Source organism: Mustela nigripes, chromosome 7 (assembly GCF_022355385.1).
Source record: "Mustela nigripes isolate SB6536 chromosome 7, MUSNIG.SB6536, whole genome shotgun sequence".
NCBI lineage: Eukaryota > Metazoa > Chordata > Mammalia > Carnivora > Mustelidae > Mustela > Mustela nigripes.
The window spans coordinates 115,730,047-115,752,919 of record NC_081563.1 but is presented as its reverse complement, the minus strand read 5'-3'; the positions used below and the strand labels follow the sequence as shown (position 1 = coordinate 115,752,919).

The 22,873-nt window shown below is 43.5% G+C and overlaps 1 protein-coding gene across 2 annotated transcripts in view; it reads left to right on the top strand.

The window, feature by feature from the left end:
- Positions 1-1,537: 1,537 nt before the first annotated feature.
- The window catches only part of CDK5RAP1 (CDK5 regulatory subunit associated protein 1), a 37,970-nt gene continuing 16,634 nt past the window's right edge, over positions 1,538-22,873 (top strand). The window contains exons 1-10 of one of the 2 annotated variants that reach the window (XM_059406797.1): positions 1,538-1,652; positions 4,764-5,075; positions 8,235-8,338; positions 8,841-8,875; positions 9,815-9,915; positions 12,490-12,700; positions 13,938-14,058; positions 16,982-17,212; positions 20,244-20,341; positions 21,455-21,510. In XM_059406797.1, coding sequence (XP_059262780.1) covers positions 4,787-5,075; positions 8,235-8,338; positions 8,841-8,875; positions 9,815-9,915; positions 12,490-12,700; positions 13,938-14,058; positions 16,982-17,212; positions 20,244-20,341; positions 21,455-21,510 — 1,246 coding nt within the window. In that variant the 5' untranslated portion in view covers positions 1,538-1,652; positions 4,764-4,786. The remainder of the gene's footprint in view (positions 1,653-4,763; positions 5,076-8,234; positions 8,339-8,840; positions 8,876-9,814; positions 9,916-12,489; positions 12,701-13,937; positions 14,059-16,981; positions 17,213-20,243; positions 20,342-21,454; positions 21,511-22,873) is intronic. The other variant, XM_059406799.1, reaches the window with a different exon arrangement.

The following is a 22,873-nucleotide window of genomic DNA, read 5'->3' as shown; positions in this document are numbered from 1 at the left end:
TGTGGGTTAAGCCGCTGCCTTCGGCTCAGGTCATGATCCCAGGGTCCTGGGATCGAGTCCCGCATCGGGCTCTCTGCTCAGCAGGGAGCCTGCTTCTCTCTCTCTCTCTGCCTGCCTCTCTGTCTACTTGTAATCTCTGTCTGTCAAATAAACAAATAAAAAAAAAATCTTAAAAAAAAAAAAAAAGAATGAGAAGGGGCCAGCCAAGAAATAATTTGGGGGAAAAGCATTCCAGAAAGAATAGTAAGTAGACTCTAATGTAAACATATGCTTGGAGTATTTATTGAAGGAGCAAGATAAAGTTACAGAGTTGGAGTGTAGTCAACTAGAGAGAATATGTTAGGAGAAGTGAATTGGGGAAGTAAAAGTAAGCAGGGGCCAGATCATGCAGGCCCCAGAACACAGTGGGAAATCTGGATTTTATTGCAATGCCAACGATAAGCCACCCAGAATTTTCAGCAGAAGAGTGATGTGGTCTGAGTCAATGACAACACAAAGTCTCTTTTTAAAAAATTTTTAAAGATTTTTATTGATTTATTTATGGGGGGGAGGGGCAGAGGGAGAAGCAGGCTCCCTGCTGAGCAGGGAGCTGGTAGGGGAAGGTGTGCTGGGGGTTGCTCAACCCCAGGACCCTGAGATCATTACCGGACCAGATGTGGGACATCCAACCCACTGGGCCACCCAGGCACTCCAGACAAATTCTCTTAGGCTCCTTATGGGAAATAGTCTGTAGGAGACAAGGACAAGGTGCAGAAACAAGGAAACCACTTCCCTGCCTATTGCAGTAGTTTTAGATGAGATGAAGGTGGCCTGGGCTAGAGTTGTAGCACGGGAAGTGGATCAATTTGAGACATTTTGGAGTTAAAGCTGACAGAACTTGCTGACAGATTGAAAGGAGAGGGAGAGGGGGGAAAAATGACTCCTCCATTTCTCCCAGTGTAACTGGGTGGATGGCTGGGTCATTCACTGAGATGGTCTAGACTGGGAAGGAACAGATTTTGGGAGAGGCTGTGAGTGTGGAAATGAAGCGTTCTGTATTAAGTTAAGGGTCAGTCATTAGATACCCAAGAGGAGGTACCCCGTATGCCACTCAACTATGGTTCTGTAACGCCTATCCCCGGGGGCTAAGGGGTCCAGGCTGGAACAGTGAATGGAAGTCTTCAACCCATAGTGCAGCGCTGTCCAGTAGAAAGAGGACGTGAGCCACGTATGCAGTTTAAATAGGCACACTAAAAGGGTAAAAAAACAGATGAAACTAATTTAAATCATAGTCATTTGATCCAGTATATTCTAAATATTATTTCAACACGTAATCAATATAAACAAGATTGATGAACTATTCTGCACCCTTTCTTGAACATCCGGTGTGTATTTTACATTTAGAGTACATTAATTCGCACTCATTTCATTCCAAGCACAGGACGGCCAGGGACTACCACTCAGGTCAGCGGCCCGAGCCGTTTCGCAAAGCCGGGAACGGGTACCCACCCGGACCCTACTGGGAGAAGCGCTTCCGCCGGGACCTCCCGGACGGAAGTCGTGGCGGAACGGAAGTCGCTCGTGTGTGCTCTCAGCCGCTGAAAGCTGGGGCGGCGTCCCGCTTGACTGAGTGGGGTTGCGTTGCCGGATTTAGGGCGCTCGGGCTGCGGCAGGTGAGCGGCGCGGCCCGCGGAGGTGGTCCATGCATGGGGCCGGCGGGCGGCGGAGCCCCGCAAACGCTAGGTGTTCGAGGGGAGGATGGCGCGGCCCCTGGAGTCAGACTGTCAGGGTTCGCGCCCCCGCCCCGCTGCCTTCTCGCCTGTGACCTTGGGCATGTCATCCCCATTGCCCCCGAGCCTTGTCCTCGTCACGGGTGAAGTCGGGACGATAGATTGGCTTACAATGTTGGTGAGGATTAGATACGGAAATCCATGGGAAGCACTAAGCACCGCGCCTGAAGCCTTGTAGCCACCCCAACAAAGTGTTTGGGGTGTTTTATCGTCTAGGCGTACTTCGGTTGAGATGAGGCTGCTGTCTGGTCGTTATTGCCGTCTACCAATTTTTGAGCATTACCAACCCCCTGGCCCCCGTCGCTCCAATTTTATTTGCATTATCACATTTGATCCTCACAGCAGACACAGGTATTACTATCCCCATTTGACTCATGGAGAAATGGAAGCTCCCCGAGTTTAAGAAGCTCGCCAGGTGCCCAGGGTTACCTGGCTAGGCAGCAGCTGGGGCAGACAGACTCCAGAGTCCATGCTCTTAACCGGATTGCGTTATATCTCTCATGAAAGGGGGTGCGGGCTGCAAGTGTGCAGTTACTGAATGCTTACCTTATGCCGAGTTTTGTTTTTAATACCTTTTTTAATTCTTACAGTATCTCTGGGACGCAGGTACGACCTTTATCTTTATCTTACAGATGTGGAATTGGCAGCTCAGCGAGTAAGGAGCAGGGAAGTGTGACTTTAAAGCTCACACTTAGGGGACGCCTGGGTGGCTCAGTTGGTTGGACGACTGCCTTCGGCTCAGGTCATGATCCTGGAGTCCGGGGATCGAGTCCCGCATCGGGCTCCCAGCTCCGTGGGGAGTCTGCTTCTCTCTCTGACCTTCTCCTCATTCATGCTCTCTCTCACTGTCTCTCTCTCAAGTAAATAAATAAAATCTTTAAAAAAAAAAAAAAAAGCTCACACTTAGAACTCTGCTGTTCTCTGATGCTTGAATGTAGGTTAGCACTGCACCTGCCTAAAGTGCTGGTAGCAGGCGACCGAGTTCGAGAGGCAACAGGCTGCAGCTGCTCATTTTACATGTACAGCACCTGCCATGAGTTAGTTACTGAATGGGAGATGTTGAAGATGTACAAATGGATGAGATTTGTTCCCTGCTTTTAGAGATCTTCCAGCCTGTAAGGGATGGCAGAAGTGTAAGTAGTAATTAACAGCCAAGTCTTGAGATGGAGATTAGGAGGCTTTGGGAATCTATAGGAGGACCCCAGCCTAGACTTGGAGAATGGTGGCCAGGACAGGCATCTAGGAGGCATTCTAGGAGGAAGCAGAGACCTAAAAGCATGGGAGTTGGCTAAGTCAGAGAGAAGACACAATAACTAGAGAGAACAGCGTGTATAAAAGCCTAGAAGCTAGTGAAGATCAGTACAAAAATGGTGTGACTGGAAGGAGTGAGGCAGTCAGTCTGGAGACCATGAGGTCCGTTAAGGATGTGTGGTGGGAAGTGCGTCTCCATCTCTTGGACTTGGAGTCACCAGGGTTCCTTCCTGGGAGGCAGTGACTGTTTCTTACGCACCCTAGAGATACTGTGCTCATTGACAAGTATGTACCTTAATATTCCTGTGCTCCTTCCCCTGCAGGTTAAAGTATAGCATACTACAGACACTATTGGGCGTTTTGCTTCCTTGTTTTTGTCATGTATGGATACAGCCTTACTTTCTTTTTTTTTTTTTTAATATATTTTTTTTATTTGACAGAGATTACAAGTAGGCAAAGAGGCAGGCAGAGAGAGAGAGAGAGAGAGGAGGAAGCAGGCTCCCTGCTGAGCAGAGAGCCCGATGCGGGGCTCAATCCCAGGACCCTGGAATCATGACCTGAGCCGAAGGCAGAGGCTTTAACCTACTGAGCCACCCAGGCACCCCACAGCCTTACTTTCTATTTATTTTATTTGACAGACAGAGATCACAAGTAGGCAGAGAGGCAGGCAGAGAGAGAGAGAGAGGAGGAAGCAGGCTCCCCGCTGAGCAGAGAGCCCAATGCAGGACTCGATCCCAGGACCCTGAGATCATGACCTGAGCTTAACCCACTGAGCCACCCAGGCGCCCCCAGCCTTACTTTCTAACAGTTGCATTTTATCCCATTGCATGGATGTACCATGACTTAACTAGTCCCCTTCTGATGACATTAGGTCTTTTCCATTCCTTTCCTGTTAGAAACACTGCTGCACTGAATATCCTTACACATGGGTCATTTTATATATGTAAGACCCTATCTGTAGGATAAATATCTAGGAATGGAACTACTTGGTCAAAGGGGTTGTGAGTGTCATTTTGATGGAAAGTGGCAAATTGGCCTCTGTAAAGGTTGTGCTATTTTCGTCTCCCCAGCTATGTGTGAGGGGGCCTGGGTAGAACATTTGAAGGCAGTAAGTCGAGCTTCTTGGAGGGTAGGAGTCACTGATCAGACATATGGTGCCCCATGTTAGATACGTCCCATTTGAAGGAACTCAAAGAAAGATCGCCTCAGATAGTAAGTGGATTTCATAGTAATGGGAGGCAACATAGCTAGGTGGCTAGGAGCATGGTCTTTGTGGTCATATAGACCTTCATTTGAGTCCTGGCTCTGTTGCTTAGGTGGGAGCTTAGGTAAGTTCCTCAGCTTCTCTGTGTCTATTTCCCTATCTCTGAATGGGGGTAATAGTACGACCTGTGTCCATCTTGCTGAGGATTGCTGTGAAGATTTAATGCCCTTGAAACTGTTCCTGGCACAAGGTGCTTCTTTGTTATTTTGTCACACCATCTCATCTCATCTCTACCACCCCTTTGTTTTGAAAACTGCCTGGATTTGTATCTTACCTTTGGCACTCCTTTGTCTGATCTTAGGCAAGTTGTCCCAGGTTTTTTTTTTTTTTTTTTCCTAATTATAAAATAGGGATGGTATTAAGAATATCTTCTTCTTGGGTTTTTGGGTATTAAATGTATTAATACATGGGATGTGCTTATAGCATTGCCCGGTATGAAGTGTTCAATAAATGTTGGTGTACCTGTTATTCTTTTGCAGACTTTGGACTTTGATTTAGTGCCATGCATCCTTTGCGGTGTGTCCTGCAGACACAGAGGTGGGGGCCCTTGGCTTCCGTGTCCTGGCTCTTGCTCAGGACCTGCAGGGCATGTAGTAGTGTTCCCAGCACTGCATGTGCGAGTGTAGAGAGGCAGCAGGAAGATGGAATTCGGAAGGATTTCAGCTCCAGGCTTGCCAGTGGGCCGACTTTTCAGCATTTTTTAAGAGCGTCAGCTCCTCAAGAGGAACCAGACATGGAGGACCCTCCCCCCTATCTCACAGTGGATGAACTTCTAGGGAAGCAAAGGAAAGGTTGGTTTTACTTTTCTTCTCTCTTCACACTTCCTGCTTTGCTCCTTTCTAGTACCCACAGCCTGATTCTTAATTATTCTTTTATTGCAGACCTGGCTTTGGAGGGTTAATAGGGTGGGAAGGTTGCTAGGTTCTGGAATTGTCAGACTTCATCAAGTAACAATATTAAGAAACTTGTGGGCACCTGGCTGGCTCAGTTGGTGGAGTGTGCAACTCTTGACCTCAGTGTTGTGTGTTCAAACCCCATGTTGACTGTAGAGATTACTTAAAAATAAAATCTTTAAAAAAATTTTTGTGGTGCCTGGATGGCTCAGTCAGTTGTGTCTGACTTTGGCTCTGTTCATGATCTCAGGGTCCTAGGATCAAGCTCTGTGTCAGATTCTGTGCTCAGTGGGCAGTCTGCTTCTCCCTCTCCCTCTGCACCTTCCCTGGCTTGTGCATGCTTGTGTACTCTCTCAAATAAATAAATTAAATCTTAAAAAAAAAGAAAAAGGAAAGAAACTCATACTTTTGGTCCTTGTAGCTAGGGTGGGTGGAAGTCCTGGGGAGTCTTCTGTTTGGTTACTTTTGGAAACCCTATATTTACTCTGTTCTGATTTTTAGATCATTTTTTTTTTTTAAGATTTTTATTTATTTGTTTGACAGATAGAGATCACATGTAGGCAGAGAGGCAGGCAGAGAGAGAGGGGGAAGCAGGCTCCCTGCCGTGTAGAGAGCCTGATGCAGGCCCTGATCCCAGGACCCTGAGCTGAAGGCAGAGGCTTGACCCACTGAGCTACCCAGGCGCCCCGATTTTTAGATCATCTTAAGTCATAAGAAAGCTTTCACAGTTCGTGCTGTAGAAATTCACTCAAAAATATTTCATTTATTTATTTGAGAGAGAGAGCAGAGAACACAAGTGGAGGGAGGGAGAAGGGCAAAGGGAGAGGGAGAAGCAGATTTCCTGAGCTGATGTGGAGCTCCATCCCAGGCTCCATCCCAGGACTCCAAATGAAAAGTGGACACTTAACCGACTGAGCTACCCAGGTGCCCCTCTTTTCTTTCTTTCTTTTTTTTTTTTTTTAAAGATTTATTTATTTATTTATTTGAGAGTGTATGCATGGATGTGTGAGCATGGAGTGGTAGAGGGAGAGAATCCATAAGCAGACTCCCCACTGACTGTGGAGCCCCATGCAGAACTCCATCTTATGACCCCGACATCATGACCTGAGCCAAAAATTCAGCTGGGTTGCTTAACCAACTGAGCCACCCAGCTGCTCCTTTGTAATTAAATTTTTAGAAACTGGTATAAAATGTTACATTTTGCTGTACTATGATATACCTGTCCTCTATAGTTGGACATTGTTTCAAAAGTTCTATATAAGTTGTTTAAAAAGTTTTATACAAGTAATGCTATAATATGTATCTTCGTATATACATGCACATATATACATATAAATGTATGTCTGTGTCCTATTAAATTTTTTTCTAGGACAAATATCTAGGAAATAAACTAGTAAATCAAGGAGTATGTACATCTTGTGACTCCTGCTAGATATATATATATATTTTTTAAGATTTTATTTATTTATTTGACAGAGGGAGAGATCACAAGTAGGCAGAGAGGCAGGCAGAGAGAGAGGCGGAAGCAGGCTCCCTGCTGAGCAGAGAGCCCGATGCGGGGCTTGATCCCAGGACCCTGAGATCATGACCTCTGAGCCCAAGGCAGAGGCTTAACCCACTGAGCCACCCAGGCGCCCCTCCTGCTAGATATTTTGTAGTTCTTTACATATATGTAAATATGTTTATTTGTTGTTCCCCTCAGTTCTGATGTAATTTTTTTTTTTTTTTTAAAGACCAGGAAAGTGAGCCAAGGAAGGTTTAAAAAAACATTGTTGGTTGTTTCTTTCTTTAAGTTACTGCTGTTCTGTGTTGGTTTTCATATGATTTTTTTGTCATGAACTTTTAACTTCATTTGGACTTTATTTGGGTCTGTTGATTAAAAGGTGCTGAGGGGCAGGAATTGATGTAGGAATATAATTTCAGAGGACTTGCCAGAGTATGAAGTTGATGTTCTTAAAACTTGATGCAAATGTGTTTTACATCATAATACAGCCATGCTTTCTTTCTTTCCTTTTTTTTTTTTTTTTTTTAAGATATCTCTGTACCCAATGTGGGACTTGACCTTAAAACCTGGAAATCAGGGGGCGCCTGGGTGGCTCAGTGGGTTAAGCCGCTGCCTTCGGCTCAGGTCATGATCTCAGGGTCCTGGGATCGAGTCCCACATCGGGCTCTCTGCTCAGCAGGGAGCCTGCTTCCCTCTCTCTCTCTCTGCCTGCCTCTCCATCTACTTGTGATTTCTCTCTGTCAAATAAATAAATAAAATCTTTAAAAAAAAAAAAAAAAAAAAAAACCTGGAAATCAAGGGGCACGGGGGTGGCTCAGTGGGTTAAGGCCTCTGCCTTTGGCTCAGGTCATGATCCCAGGGTCCTGGGATCGAGCCCCGCATCGGGCTCTCTGCTCAGCAAAGAGCCTGCTTCTCCACTCTCTCTCTGCCTATCTCTCTGCCTACTTGTGATCTCTGTCAAATAAATAAATAAATAAATCTTTAAAAACAACAACAACAACAAAACCTGGAAATCAAGAGTTCCATGCTCTATCAGCTGAGCCAGCTAGCCGCCCCAGTGCTTGCTTTTGTTTCGGTATGTTTGTTTGAAGTTACTGTAGGAAGTTACCTCATTTTTATTTTCTGGCTTTGTGTGCCTTCTGGCCATTGCTGCTCCCTTCAGAGGTTGGAGAACTTCATTGTGAGAAGGAGGGGTATAATGTATGGATTTAAATTTTTCCCCCAAGTTGATACTCAGCACTATTAGCTAGTCCTCCCTTTTCTAATTGTTTTTATAACCACATTGCCTTGACTCTCAGGTGCATGTTTCTTCTGTGTTTTAAATGATATGGCCTGTAATTATGTATGTATGTAATATAGTATTTCTTTTGTTCTGAAAGGCTATCATTAATTTGGGGGTAGACCTGGAACTTAATGTTGTCTTAGAATTGAGGCAGTAGGATTTAGTGGATGACCAGTTGCCTCAGATGTTTCTGGGGCATTTGGGAAGGAGACTTGTTGAGACATGTGGTCCCTTTTAGTTTACCTATTATGGAATCCCCCTCTCATTGCAGTCTACCTGGAGACCTATGGCTGCCAGATGAACGTGAATGACACAGAGATAGCCTGGTCTATCCTACAGAAGAGTGGCTATTTGCGGACCAGGAACCTCCAAGAGGTACATGCATTTTCTGCTTTCATTGTTTTCTGGGCCTGGGTGAGACTCCGCATTTGTGGCAGTTTTCAGATGTAGCTTCAGAAATAAGGTATGGCCTGGTGAGAGTGAGTTCCCTTGAATAAAATGCATAGCATGGAACTAAGGTGTATTTTTGTTCCAGTTATTTTCGAAACTTTTATGGTGGTGCTCACTTTTAGGGAAGAAACTAAGTTCACAATGGGCTGGGAGGTGGAGGGGGAATGGGGAGTTAGTGTTTAATGGGTACAGAGTTTTAGTTGGGGAACATGAAATGGTTCTGGAGCTTGATAGTGGTGATGGTTGCACAACAATGTGAATATACTTAATGCTACTGAATTGCACACTTAAAAATGGTTAAAATGCTAAATTTTATGCTATGTATGTTTTACCACAGTGATAAAGAAAAAGATAAGTGGATAGTGATTCTACAAGGCAGATTTCAAAGATCATAATTTTCCCTTTTTTTCCGTTGCTTTCCACTCAGGCTGATGTGATCCTCCTTGTCACATGTTCTATCAGGTGAGAATTTGTTCTTTATCCAGACAGTGAATATATTTTACGCCAGAGTTAACAGTGCCAGGCCGGCAGACCTGTGGCAATCAGTCAGTGGATTCGTGATTTTACAGCAGTGGAGATAGTAATGATAGAACTGGGTTGACGTTTGCTGAGCACGTACTGTGTATCAGGTCCTGTGCTGAGCACTGTACTTGCCCTACTAATTTAAATCTCACAGCAGCCCTATGAGATAGGTGTTATTATCAAACCTGTGTTATAGGTGAGGAAACCGAGAGTTTGCTGAGGCACCCAGCTTTTCCTAAGGCTTCTCTTGCAGGTAATGGCACATATTCATGACGTAATTCACATTGTAAAGGTTCAGGTGCAGTTGGTGCAGAGATGGTGTCATGCATCAGAAGTGAACATACTGTTTCCTGCTTTGTTTCTGTGTACAAGGCATGTTAGTGTTAATGTTTCCTTAGTGTTAATATAAGTGTTTCTGCTGTAAGACACTGATCTTCATGGCTTTGGGAGATTCAGAAATGAACGCTTCTTCTGTGGAGCCTGGCTTTAAGGAGCTTGGTTTGATAAGGGAACTAAGGCAGATACACAAATAGCTCTAACATCTGGCAGAAGGCACTATGTAAAAAATCAAACAATAAAAGAGAGTTGCTAACTACAGGGAAAAGTGTAGTTAAAGTGATGGGGCAGTTAAAGGGTGGACAAACTCTGTGAGGCTTTGTGAAGTACATTGTTTCTGAGTTTGGGCTTGTCAGGTTTGGAGATAAGCTGGAAGGAAGTGGTGCTTCCTGAGTTGGCTCCCTCTTTATCTTCCCTTAACGTAAAAGATAGACATTCATTTAAAGGGTTGAAGTTTGTTTTTATTTTATTTCCATTATTGTACTCTTTTAGCTTGTGCTCTAGTTTATCTTCAGGTTGAGTTCTACCTCTTGATCTTTGCAGGGAGAAGGCTGAGCAGACCATCTGGAATCGTTTACATCAGCTTAAAGCCCTGAAGACAAAACGGCTCCGCTCTCGAGTACCTCTGAGGATTGGGATTCTAGGTATTCGGTAATTTGCAGATTTTGTGTTTTCACACTTGGGAAACCCTTAGAGGCTGGATTCCCAGTGTTTGAAGAATTGTCGTACACCTCATGTAACTCTTGTATTTCATGGCAGAGGCTATAGGATTAAATGAAATGAAGCTCATAAAAGGGCTTTTCATAGTGCCCTGAAGTAATAGGTACTCAGAAAGTGGTCTCTCCTTCCTAGACTCCAATGTGGCTTATGGCAGCATAAATTATGGATAGGAGAGAGTTTGGAGTTTGAAAGAACAGCATGAATTTACAGCAAAGGCACCTTTCATCTTGACTCCTGATGTATGCTCAGGTGAAGATCTACATCTGCACTGACCAGTGTGGTAGCCACTAGTTACATGTGGTTATTTAAATTTAACTAAAATTAGGGGCCCCTGGCTGGCTCAGTTGGTAGAACATGCAACTCTTGATCTTGGGATTGTGAATTCCAGTCTCATGTTGAGTGTAGGGATTACTTTAAAAAAAAAAAAAAAAAAGGGCGCCTGGGTGGCTCACTGGGTTAAGCCTCTGTCTTTGGCTCAGGTCATGATCTCAGGGTCCTGGGATTGAGCCCCACATGGGGCTCTCTGCTAAGCAGGGAGCCTGCTTCCCCCTCTCTTTCTGCCAGCCTCTCTGCCTACTTGTGATGTCTGTCTGTCAAATAAATAAATAAAATCTTTAAAAAAAAAAAACAACCAAAAAAACCCCCAAAAAACAAATCTTTTTTTTTTTTTTTTTAAAGATTTTATTTATTTATTTGACAGACAGAGATCACAAGGAGGCAGAGAAGCAGGCAGAGAGAGAGAGAGGAGGAAGCAGGCTCCCTGCTCAGCAGAGAGCCCGATGCGGGGCTCGATCCCAGGACCCTGGGATCATGACCTGAGCCGAAGGCAGAGGCTTTAACCCACTGAGCCACCCAGGCGCCCCCCAAAAAACAAATCTTAAAAAATAAATTTAAGGGGCGCCTGGGTGACTCAGTTGGTTAAGCATCTGCCTTTGCCTGAGGTCATGATCCCGGAGTCCTGGGATTGAGCCCCACATTGGGCTCTTTGCTCAGCAGGGAGTCTTATCCTCCCTCTGCCCCTCACCCAGCTCAGGCGTGCTTGTGCTCTCTCCCTCTCTCTCTCATTCTCTCTGTTTCTCTCTAAATAAAATCTTAAAAAAAATAAATTTTAAGTAAAATGAAATAATATTAAAAATTCTCTTCTTCATTCTCACTAACCACATATTGACTGCTAAGTAGCCACACTTGACTAGTGGCTACCAGTTTGGACAGCACAGATAAAGAATATTTCCGTCATCTTAGTTCTTTCGGACAGTTCTGATCTAGATAGCTGGGAAGCATATTTCAAAAATGAATATTCTATGCCCTTTTGGTCCCAGAATTTTGTTAATTATTTAATTTTAAAACAGACTGTTCATTTTGGAATAATTACTTTCTCTTGATGAAGGGTCCAAACATGGTTGGAGCATATCCTGCTACACAGATTAATGTACTAAGAGATATAGGAGGTTGGAAGGATTAGCTGAATGTTTCATATCAGTTTCTTCATTATAGAAGCCCCGGCTATATCTTTGTTAGGAATTTCAGAAATCCCCCCAATACTTTGTTTTATTATTATGGTAAAATACATATAGCATAAAATTTACCATTTGAACCCTTCTCTTTTCTTTAAAGATTTTATTTATTTGAGAGAGAGCATGAGCGGTCAAGGAGGAGAGGGAGAAGCAGACTGAGTGTGGGGCTTGATGCTAGAATGCTGAGATCATGACCTGAGCCAAAGTTAAGATGTTTAACTGACTGAGCCACCCAGGTGCCCCTGTTTTGAAATTCTGTAGCCTTACTGATAAACAGTGGTTTTTTAGGATTCAGAAGATAGCAGCATAGATGGTTGATTCATTTCTTAAAGGTCTTAGCAAGTATTATGGGTAAGAAAAGGGATAAAGGATATAAGTACAATTATATAAGTTTCTTTCTTTCTTTCTTTCTTTTTTTTTTTTTTTTTAAATAGGTTCCTGAATAAAAAGTTTTTGTTTGGAGTTTGAAGTAAATTTCAGTTGAAAAAAGGTTCATGTCTAGAAATGTCTTTGGGCGATGGCTTAATTTTTCTGGGTATTTAATTGAATTTCCTTTTTTTTTTTTTTTTTTTAAAGTTTTTTTTTTTTTATTTGACAGAGAGAGATCACAAGTAGGCAGAGAGGCAGGCAGAGAGAGAGGAGGAAGCAGACTCCCTGCTGAGCAGAGAGCCCGATGCGGGACTCGATCCCAGGACCCTGAGATCATGACCTGAGCCGAAGGCAGCGGCTTAACCCACTGAGCCACCCAGGCGCCCCTTAATTGAATTTCTTAAGTTGCTTGCTTCCTGTGGTTTTCTTGTATAGGAAGATGCAGGTTCTAGTGCCATGGAAATATTGGGTAAATTTGAGGAGCGATGATGCTCAGCTCTCAGAGAAGTTTCTGTGCCCTTGGCTCTGATCCTAGCTGGAGATAATGTGTACAGAGAAGTAGACATGGGACCAGATGAATTCGGGAACAGGTGCTCATTTTCTTTTCCTTCCCAGGCTGCATGGCTGAGAGATTGAAGGAGGAGATTCTCAACAGGGAGAAAATGGTGGATATTTTGGCCGGTCCAGATGCCTACCGGGACCTTCCTCGTCTGCTGGCTGTTGCCGATTCAGGCCAACAAGCTGCCAACGTGCTGCTCTCTCTGGATGAGACCTATGCCGATGTCATGCCAGTCCAGACAAGCCCCAGTGCTACTTCAGCCTTTGTGTGAGATATCGTGCAAGAGACAAGGAGTGAACTTCTCCTTTTTCACTTTTCTTTCTTTCTTTTTGAGAGAGGGTGTAGAGAGAGTGTGAGAGCTCAGGTGCATGAGCTGGGGGTGGGTGGGGGCTGGAGGTGAGGAGGGACAAAAGGAGAGAGTCCCAAGCAGACTCTGTGCAGAGTCCAACAAGGGGCTCGATCTCACAACCCTGAAATCATGACCTGACCTCACCAAGAATTGGGTGCCCAAAAGAGTGTGCCATTCAGGCACTCCTTCTTTCTCACATTTTTTTTTTTTTTTAAGAAACTGGCTTATTTATTTATTTATTTATTTTTAAAGATTTTATTTATTTGCCAGAGATAGAGTGAGAGAGTACACACAAGCAGGCAGAGAGGCAGGCAGAGGCAGCGGGAGAAGCAGGCTCCCTGCTGAGCAAGGAGCCTGATGTGGGACTTGATCCCAGAACCTTGGAATCATGACCTGAGCCGAAGGCAGCGGCTTAACCAACTGAGCCACCCAGGTGTCCCTCCTTTCTCACTTTTATTTATTTATTTAATTTTTTAAAAAGATTTTATTATTTATTTGACAGAGAGAGATCACAAGTAGGCAGAGAGGCAGGCAGAGAGAGAGAGGGGGAAGCAGGCTCCCCACTGAGCAGAGAGCCTGATGCGGGGCTGGATCCCAGGACCCTGAGACCATGACGTGAGCCTAAGGCAGAGGCTTAACCCACTGAGCCACCCAGATACCCCTCCTTTCTCACTTTTAAAATAATGTTAAGGGCAGGGGATCCCAGGACTCTGGGATCATGGCCTGAGCCAAAGGCAGACACTTAACGACTGAGCCATCCAGGAGCCCCTAGTTTTTAAAGACAAAAAACGTTTCCCTTAAAAAATGTCTCAGATTGGGGTGCCTGGGTGGCTCAGTGGTTTAAGCCGCTGTCTTCGGCTCAGGTCATGATCTCGGGGTCCTGGGATCGGGTCCCGCATCGGGCTCTCTGCTCGGCGGAGAGCCTGCTTCCCCCTCTCTCTCTCTGCCTGCCTCTCCATCTACTTGTGATTTCTCTCTGTCAAATAAATAAATAAAATCTAAAAAAAAAAAAAAAAGTCTCAGATTGGTCCAGTGTGAGTATGGTGCCCAGAGGATTCAGAGTCAAAGGATAATGCTAAGGGAGCTATGACTTGCTCTTTGGGTGGGAGCAAGAATCCTATTCCTGTTATGAAGTTTTGGTGCTTTTCTCCCCAGGTCTATCATGCGAGGCTGTGACAACATGTGCAGCTACTGCATTGTTCCTTTCACACGTGGCCGGGAGAGGAGTCGGCCTGTTGCTTCCATTCTAGAGGAAGTGAGGAAGCTTTCAGAGCAGGTGAAAAGTTCTCTAGGCTTTTGTTTTGTAAACATGTTTTTAGGGGGATGAGAACAACCTTTCTCGTTTTGCTGCCTGTTCTATCTCTAAGCCGTGTAGGTTTAGAACCCATACCTGGCCAGAAAGAAATACCTGGATGAGTATCTTTGATTTGCTGCTTATAAATTATAGGCAGATCATGTGAAGTTTGTTTAGGAGGCAGCACAGTGGAATAGAGAGAGCATGAGTTTAGAATCAGATGATTGAGTACAAATTCTGGCTGTACCATTCTCTGGTTTGGTGCCTTGGTCACTCAACTATTATCTTTGAAACACAGTTTCTCAGTTGTGAAAAGTAACTTTCTTGCTGGGTTTTTGGGAAGATTGTTGTAGTTTAAATGTCTTTCTTTTTTTTTCTTTTCTTTCCTTTCTTTCCTTCCTTCCTCTCTCCCATTCTCTCTTTCTCTGTCTCTTTCTTTTGTAAGAAATCTCAACACCCAGCCTGGGGCTTGAACTCACAACCTGAGATTAAGAGTCACATGCTCTACCAACTGAGTCAGCCAGATGCCCATGTAGTTTAATTTTTTTTAAAGATTTATTTATTTTTAGAGAAAGAATGCATGAGGAAGGGGAGGAGCAGAGGAAGAGGGTAGAGGGAGAGAGGAGGGGAGAGAATCTCAAGCAGCCTCCCCACTGAGTGTGGAGCCCACCTGAGGGCTTGATCTCCGGACCCTGTGATCATGACCTGAGCCAGAATCAGGAGTTGGCCTCTCAACTGATTGAGCCACGCAGGTGCCCTGCCCCTAAATGTTTTTAAACTCCCTGGCATATAGTAAATTTTCAGAGAATGATTTATTTGTCCATTCTAGGGAAACTGCCCAAATGTCTTCCTCATTATATCACAGAGCCAGCTTGCTAGTTGAGGGACAGAGAATAGATGAGGTTAGTGAATCCCAGCAGAGGCTGGAGGGGAGAGAATTCCTACTTTCTTCCTGTTGGAAGCTGGTCGCCGCTAACTCTAGGCCTGGATCTTCAAGCACTGAAGAGGAGGATGTGTTTGGGAATAAGGAGCTTTTCTTCCACTAGAGTCTCCCTCTTTCCTTCCTTGCTTGCTCAAGAACTGTGGGAGCCAGCCCCTGCTCCAGTTTTCAGTCAGCAGTTTGTCTCTGTTCTCACACTCTAGCAGTGCTCTCTTCTCGTCTCCCAGTCCCCAGTCCTCAGTTCCCTGCTTTGCTCCCCGGCTGCTCAAGGCACTGGGAGGTCTTCTTCATATCCCTCCTTTCCACGTGCTTCCTGGTCTCAAGTCGTCTCCTCTCCCCTTCCAACTCCCCCATAGTACCAGAACTACTCGTCAGGATAGAGACATTCTGTATACTATTATTTTTTTTTATTAAAAAAAAAAACTTTATTTATTAGAGAGGGAGCACAAGCAAGGGGAGTGGTAGGCAGAGGGAGAGGCAGACTCCCCCTGAGCAGAGAGCCAAATGTGGGGCTCATGACCCTAGTCGAAGGCAGACACACTTAACCAGCTGAGCTACCAGGTGCTCCCAAATTTCTTTTTTTTTTGTTTTGTTTTAAGTTTATTTATTTATTTATTTATTTATTTATTTTTTAAGATTTTATTTATTTATTTGACAGAGAGAAATCACAAGTAGGCAGAGAGGCAGGCAGAGAGAGAGAGGAGGAAGCAGGCTCCCTGCCGAGCAGAGAGCCCGATGCGGGACTCGATCCCAGGACCCTGAGATCATGACCCGAGCCAAAGGCAGCGGCTTAACCACTGAGCCACCCAGGCGCCCAAGTTTATTTATTTTTAAGTAATCTTTACACCCACCGTGGGGCTCGAACTCAAAACCCCAGAGTCCCAAGCTCTACCCAGCTGAGTCAGCTAGGGGTTCCTCAAAATTTCTTAATTGTCCAAAATACCTTTGTTTTTTTTTTTTTTAAGATTTTATTTATTTATTTGAGAGAGAGAGAGAGAGAAAACACAAATGAGGAAGAGCAGAGGGAGGAGGAGAAGCAGACTCTCCGCTGAGCATAGAGACTGACATGGGGCTCAATCCTCGGACTCTAGGATCATGACCTGTTCAAAGGCAGATGCTTTATTGTCTAACTAACCAGGTATCTCTGTACAAAAATACCATTTTTAAAAAAACTTTAAACCAAGATCCAATCAAGATTTGTTTTATTTGGTTTTTATATTTCTTCAATCCCTCTTTTTTTTTTTTTTTTAAAGATTTTATTTATTTATTTGACAAACAGCAAGAGAGCGAACAGAAGTAGGGGGAGTGGGAGAGGAGAAGCAGGCTTCCCACTGAGCAGGGAGCCCAATGTGGGACTCAATCCTAGGACCCTGAGATCATGACCTGAGCCAAAGGCAGAGGCTTAACGACTAAGCCACCCAGGCGCCCCTCTTTAGTCCCTCCTAATTTAAAACAACCCTTTCAGTTTTTTGTTGTTTGCTTTAAGTGATATATTAAGTTTTTGAAGAGATCAGATATTGCTGAATTTGTCTGATTGCTTCTTCATGTTGTCATTTAAAATATTCCTCTGAATTTTGGTACACATTGGAAGTTAGGTGTAAAAGCTTGATTCAAATTAGGCTAAATATTTTGGGAAGAGTATTTCATAGGCAATGATTATATAATATTCAACTGGCAGAATGCTGTCAGAATTTGATTTATTGTGTTACAAATTAACCATTATTGAACATTGAGTTTGTGTCCAGGTTTTTGCTACTCAAAAAATGCTTTGAAGCTAATTTTTATTTAAGATTCTAGAAATTCTGAAGTTGAGTTCTTCAGACAAGATGCCCAAATGTGAAATTATTGGGTTAAAGACAGAATAGAATACATTTATGGATGGCTCTTGGTAGGGTCAGCTAATTTCAATGAAACTACAAAGAAGGTTTTAATTGGCTTCTGATGTATTTATTTTTCCTTTTTTAGGGGCTGAAAGAAGTGACACTTCTTGGTCAGAATGTTAATAGTTTTCGGGACAGTTCAGAGGTCCAATTCAACAATGCTGTGTCTACTAACCTCAGCCGTGGCTTTTCTACCAACTATAAACCCAAGCAAGGGGGCCTTCGTTTTGCTCACCTTCTGGATCAGGTCTCCAGAGTAGATCCTGAAATGAGGATCCGTTTTACCTCTCCCCACCCCAAAGACTTTCCTGATGAGGTGAGTATCGACAAGAGAACTGTGCCAAGCTGTTATCAGTATCCTTTTAAAAAAAAATTTTTTTTTTTTGAAGATTTTATCTATTTATTTGACAGAGATCACAAGTAGGCAGAGAGGCAGTCAGAGAGAGAGGGGGGAAGCAGGCTCCCCGCTAAGCAGAGAGCCTGATGTGGGGCTCAGTTGCAGGACCTCGGGATCACGACCCGAGCTGAAGGCAGAGGCTTTAACCCACTGAGCCACCCAGGCATCCCTTTTAAATTTTTTAAAGACTTTTATTTATTTATTTATTTGACAGAGAGAGAGAGATCACAAGTAGGCAGAGAGGTGGGCAGGGGTGGGTGGGTGGAGTAGGCTTCCTGCTGAGCAGAGAGCCTGATGCAGGGCTCCATCCCAGGACCCTGAGATCATGACCTGAGCCAAAAGCAGAGGCTTAACCTACTGAGCCATGCAGGTGACCCTAGGTGGCATTCTTAAGTATGCCAAAGGCTGGACCCAGTGGGAGGCAGCAGTCCTTGAGTCTCGCTCAGGGCATCTTGTGTGTTGCTGTATTGCTCTTTAATTTCACCAAAGATTTAAAGTCCACCAAGGTGGGCGGATATGGGATTGATATATTTAAAAAAATTTGTCTTCAACTTCATCAGGGTCAGGTTGTCATCTTCATCTATAAAATGGGATTAATAATAGCCTCCTGCTTTGGGTTTTGGGAAATAGGTATAATGTATAAAAAAATTAAAGGTATAATGTAAGGCACTTATCAAAGTGCCTTAGCAATGCATAGAGTGTATAGCCCACATGTGAAACCTTTTTTTTTTTTTTTAAATTTTTTTTTTTTTGTTTGTTTTGGTGAAATCTCTTTTGGTCCCACCCCAACCTTTTCGCCTCTGGATTGTCTTTTTATTGAGCTGCAAGTGTTCTTCATGTATTCATGATATAACTCCTTTGTCAATATATATTTTCAAATATTTTTTCTTAGTTTTAGTTTCTTTAAAGATTTTATTTTATTTTTTTAAATTTTATTTTTATTTATTTATTTGACAGAAATCACAAGTAGACAGAGAGGCAGATGCGGGCCTCGATCCCAGGACCCTGAGACCATGACCTGAGCCAAAGGCAGAGGCCCTAAACCACTGAGCCACCCAGGCACCCTAAAGATTTTATTTTTTAAAGATTTACTTATTTTAGGGGCACCTGGGTGGCTCAGTGGGTTAAGCCTCTGCCTTCGGCTCAGATCATGATCTCAGGGTCCTGGGATTGAGCCCTGCATTGGGCTTCCTGCTCTGTAGGGGGCCTGGTTCCCCCTCCCGCTCTGTCTGCCTCTCTGTCTACTTGTGATCTCTCTCTGTGTGTCAAATAAATAAATAAAATCTTAGGAGAGAAAAAAGCTCTATTTATTTTAGAGTGTGCAAGTGAGGGAGGGATGGTGGGAGAGGGCGAGATTCTTAAGCAGACTCTTTGAGGAGTGCAGAATCTGACACAGGGTTCGACTCCAGGACCCTGAGATCATGACCTGAGCTGAAATCAAGAGTTGGACACTTAACTGACTGAGCCACCCAGGTGCCCCCCCCTTTTTAAAGATTTATTTATTTGACAGACAGAGATCACAAGTAGGCAGAGAGGCAGGCAGAGAGAGAGGAGGAAGCAGGCTCTCCACTGAGCAGAGAGCCCAATTTGGGGCTCGATCCCAGGACCCCAGAATCATGACCCAAGCCAAAGGCAGAGGCTTTAACCCACTGAGCCACCCAGGTGCCCCTTTTTTTTCTTTTCTTTTCTTTCTTTCTTTCTTTTTCTATTTTAAGGATTTTTATTTATTTATTTGACACAGAGAAAGAGAGAGAGAGAGAGAGAGAGCACAAGCAGGGTGAGTGGCAGGCAGGCAGAGCCAGGAGCCAAGCAAGGAGCCTGATGTGGGGCTCGATCCCAGGATTGTGGGATCGTGACCCAAGCCAAAGGCAGCTGCTCAACCATGTGAGCCACCCAGGTGCCCCTACTTCCAGTTTCTTGATGGTCCTTTTTTTTTTTTTTTTAAAGATTTTATTTATTTATTTGACAGAGAGGGAGAGAGAGAGAGAGATCACAAGTAGTCAGAGAGGCAGGTGAGGGGGGGGCAGGAAGAAGGCGCCCGCCGAGCAGAGAGCCTGATGCGGGGCTCGATCCCAGGACCCTGAGATCATGATCTGAGTCAAAGGCAGAGGCTTAACCCACTGAGCCACTCAGGCGCTCCTTCTTGATGGTCTTTTATTTTTTTATCTTAATTTTAATTTTTTTAAAGATTTTATTTATTTGAGAAAGAGTAAGAGCTCGAGCAGGGGAGAGTTAGAGGGAGAGGGAGAAACAGGATCCCTACTGAGCAGGGAGCTAGATGTGGGGCTCAGTCCCAGGGTCTTGGGATCATGACCCGAGCCGAAGGCAGACGCTTAACAGCAGAGCCACCCAAGCATTCTTTGATGGTGTCTTTTAAAGTGGTTAATTAGTTTGGAAGTTAGATGAAACAAATACTTCATTTTTCTTTTCTTGTCTTTTTTTTTTTTTAAAGGGAAGATTCTTTATTTTTTTTTTTTTTAAAGATTTTATTTATTTGCCAGAGATAGAGAGAGAGAGAGTACACACAGCAGGCAGAGAGGCAGGCAGAGGCTATGAGAGAAGCAGGCTCCCCGCCGAGGAAGGAGCCCGATACGGGACTTGATCCCAAGACCCTGGGATCACAACCCGAGCCGAAGGCAGCGGCTTAACCAACTGAGCCACCCAGGTGTCCCTCTTTTCTTGTCTTGTCTCTGTCACCCCATGGCTTGAATTTGACCTCTGTTTGCTTGCTTCACTTTTTTAAAGCAGAAATGCCATCAGGTGAAATGTCTGGGACAGATAACGTGGCTTGAGTAAAAATAAAGGATTTGGATAATTCATGTATTTGGTTTAATTGGCCTATTAATTACTTGAAAATTAACCTTGGTAGAGAAACAGTGGGAGTGGTATTCTTTTCTGCAGTGTACTTTGGTGAGACTTTGATGGCCTTTACTGTGTTCTATCTGATCAGGTTCTACAGCTGATTCATGAGAGAGACAACATCTGTAAACAGATTCACCTACCAGCCCAGAGTGGAAGCAGTCGTGTATTGGAGGCTATGCGGAGGGGGTCAGACTTAACTTGGGGATGGGGCATCCTGCACCTTTCCATGTTTTCTTAAGGACCACACCATGTCTAAGGACCTAGTATAGCACGTAGTAACTGCTCAATAAATATCTGTTCTATTAGTAAACTCATGAACATGATAACTTGCTTCTGTTTACTCCAGAAATATAGACTAAGGACTGAATCACTCATGTCATTTGTTTAGTATTTCTTTTTAAGATTTATATTTATTCTATATAGAGAGTGCACACATGGAGGGAAAAGAGAATCTTAAGTAGACTCTGTACTGAGTGCAGAGCCCAATGCAGGGCTTGATTTCATGACCCTGAGATCACAACCCAAGCCAAAAACAGTCAGATGCTCAACTGACTAAGCCATCCAGGCCCCCCAGCATGTTTTTTATTAAGCATGAAATGTGTGGTACATTCCTTTTGAAATTGGAATCCTGTAGCTTTTAACATTAAAGCTTTTTAAGTCTTGGAATTTAAACATACCTCTGTTCACTTACTTTGGGACTAATATGTATTGCAGAGGTAAGACTGAAAGGGTGAGGTGATAAATAGCAACCCGTATGGAACTAATGCCTTGTCTTGTTTTCCACTATTTTAGAGCAGTTTTAGAGATCCTCTAAAGTGTTTAATCTATCCTCCCTAAATAAAAAAAGAATATTTACTTTTTAGTTTTTTTAAGATTTATTTATTTGAGAGAGAGAGAGCATGAGTGGGAGGGGCAGAGGGAAAGGGAGAGAGAATCTCAAGCAGACTTCTTGAGCATGGAGCCTGGCATAGGACTTAATCTCATGACACAGATCAGGACCTGAGCTGAAACCAAGAGTCTGTCGCTTAACCTATTGCGCCACTCAGGTACCCTCTACTTATTTTTTAAAAAGGCTATTTAAAATAATGTATGTCTTGAATTAAAGATTTGTGGGCTATAGATTAGGTTATACTACAGGATTTGGATCAAAAGGACTCTTGTGTACTTTAGCCTACTTTTGGACTGTCCCATGTGGTTGAGAAGTGGTTATATGTGGTAATTCATAGCCTTATCTTTTTGTAGCATTCCTTTAAAGAAGATTGGTTCATCTAAGCCTTTTCTTCTTTTTCTTTATTGCAGATATTCAAGAGAAGCTTACATGGAGTTAATTCGTCATATCAGAGAATCTATCCCAGGTATGTTTAAGAAGTATTCTGTCGAGCACATAACTCTATCAGTGGCCACAGCGTTTTTGTTTTGACACTGCCTTATGACACCCTTCATGCTGCTTTTGCGCCTCTTCATTTTTCTCTTTCTCTCTTTTTACTTCTCTCTGTTTTTTTAATGTATTGGTCTTGCTAGATGTACACAAAAGTATGGATCAGTTTGTGACCTCAGGGTGAAAGAGATTTCTATATTCTTCGTGTTTCTGAACATATGGGGCAGACTTTGATCTTTCTTGTTAGCTGGCAAAGGTAGTTTGGTCTAAATTAGTTCTAATTTGGGGACAATTGGTATCTTTAAAAATGTACACATTTTTAGAGGTAATTCCTTTCCTATTATCTTAACTCTTACTCCTTTTTCTCTTTCCCTTTTCTCCTAATAAAACTACTTTGTAGTCTTTTTTGTTTTATAAAGATTTTGTTTATTTATTTGACAGAGAGAGACATAGTGAGAGAGGGAACACGAGCAGAGGGAGTGGGAGAGGGGGAAGCAGGCTTCCTGCTGAGCTCAATGTGGGGCTTGATCCCAGGACCTAACTTTGTAGTCTTTCTAATTTAGATTTGGTTGACAGTATCTACATTTGTTTCCAAATTTCTTATTATTGTAACTTGAATTATGCATAGTTTCATTTTGGAGGGGCAGGATAGTGCGAAGGCTTTCTGGGCTGCAGTTTCCTCATCTATAAAATAGAGTTAGTAAGGGGCACTTAGCTGGCTTCGTAGAGCATGGGACCCTTGATTTCAGGGTTATGAGATCAGGCCCCATGTGTGGCATAGAGTTTACTTTAAAAAAACAAACATACATATATATATATATATATATATATATATATACACACACATACACACACACACACACACACATATATATGTAAAATAGAGTTGATAGTACCTCATTGGATTGTGGGAATAATTACATAGATTAAATTAAATAGATAGGAAAGCGTAGCACTTAGTATTTAATGACAATAGTTATTGTTCCTATAGTCTTAAACATTGTATGAAATTGGTTTCAAAGGTATGTTTTTAAAAGAATTTATTTAAAAATTTTTACTTTTTTTTTTTTTTAAGATTTTTATTTATTTATTTGACAGAGAAAGACATAGCGAGAGAGGGAGCACAGGTGGGGAGTGGGAGAGGCAGTCTTCCCACTGAGGAGGGAGCCTGATGCCGGGCTTGATCCCAGAACCCTGAGGTCGTAACCTGAGCTGAAGGCAGATCCTTAATGACTGAGCCACCCAGGTCTCCCTATTTAAAAAACTTTATAGCGGCACCTGGGTGGCTCAGTGGGTTAAAGCCTCTGCCTTCAGCTCAGGTCATGATCCCAGGGTCCTGG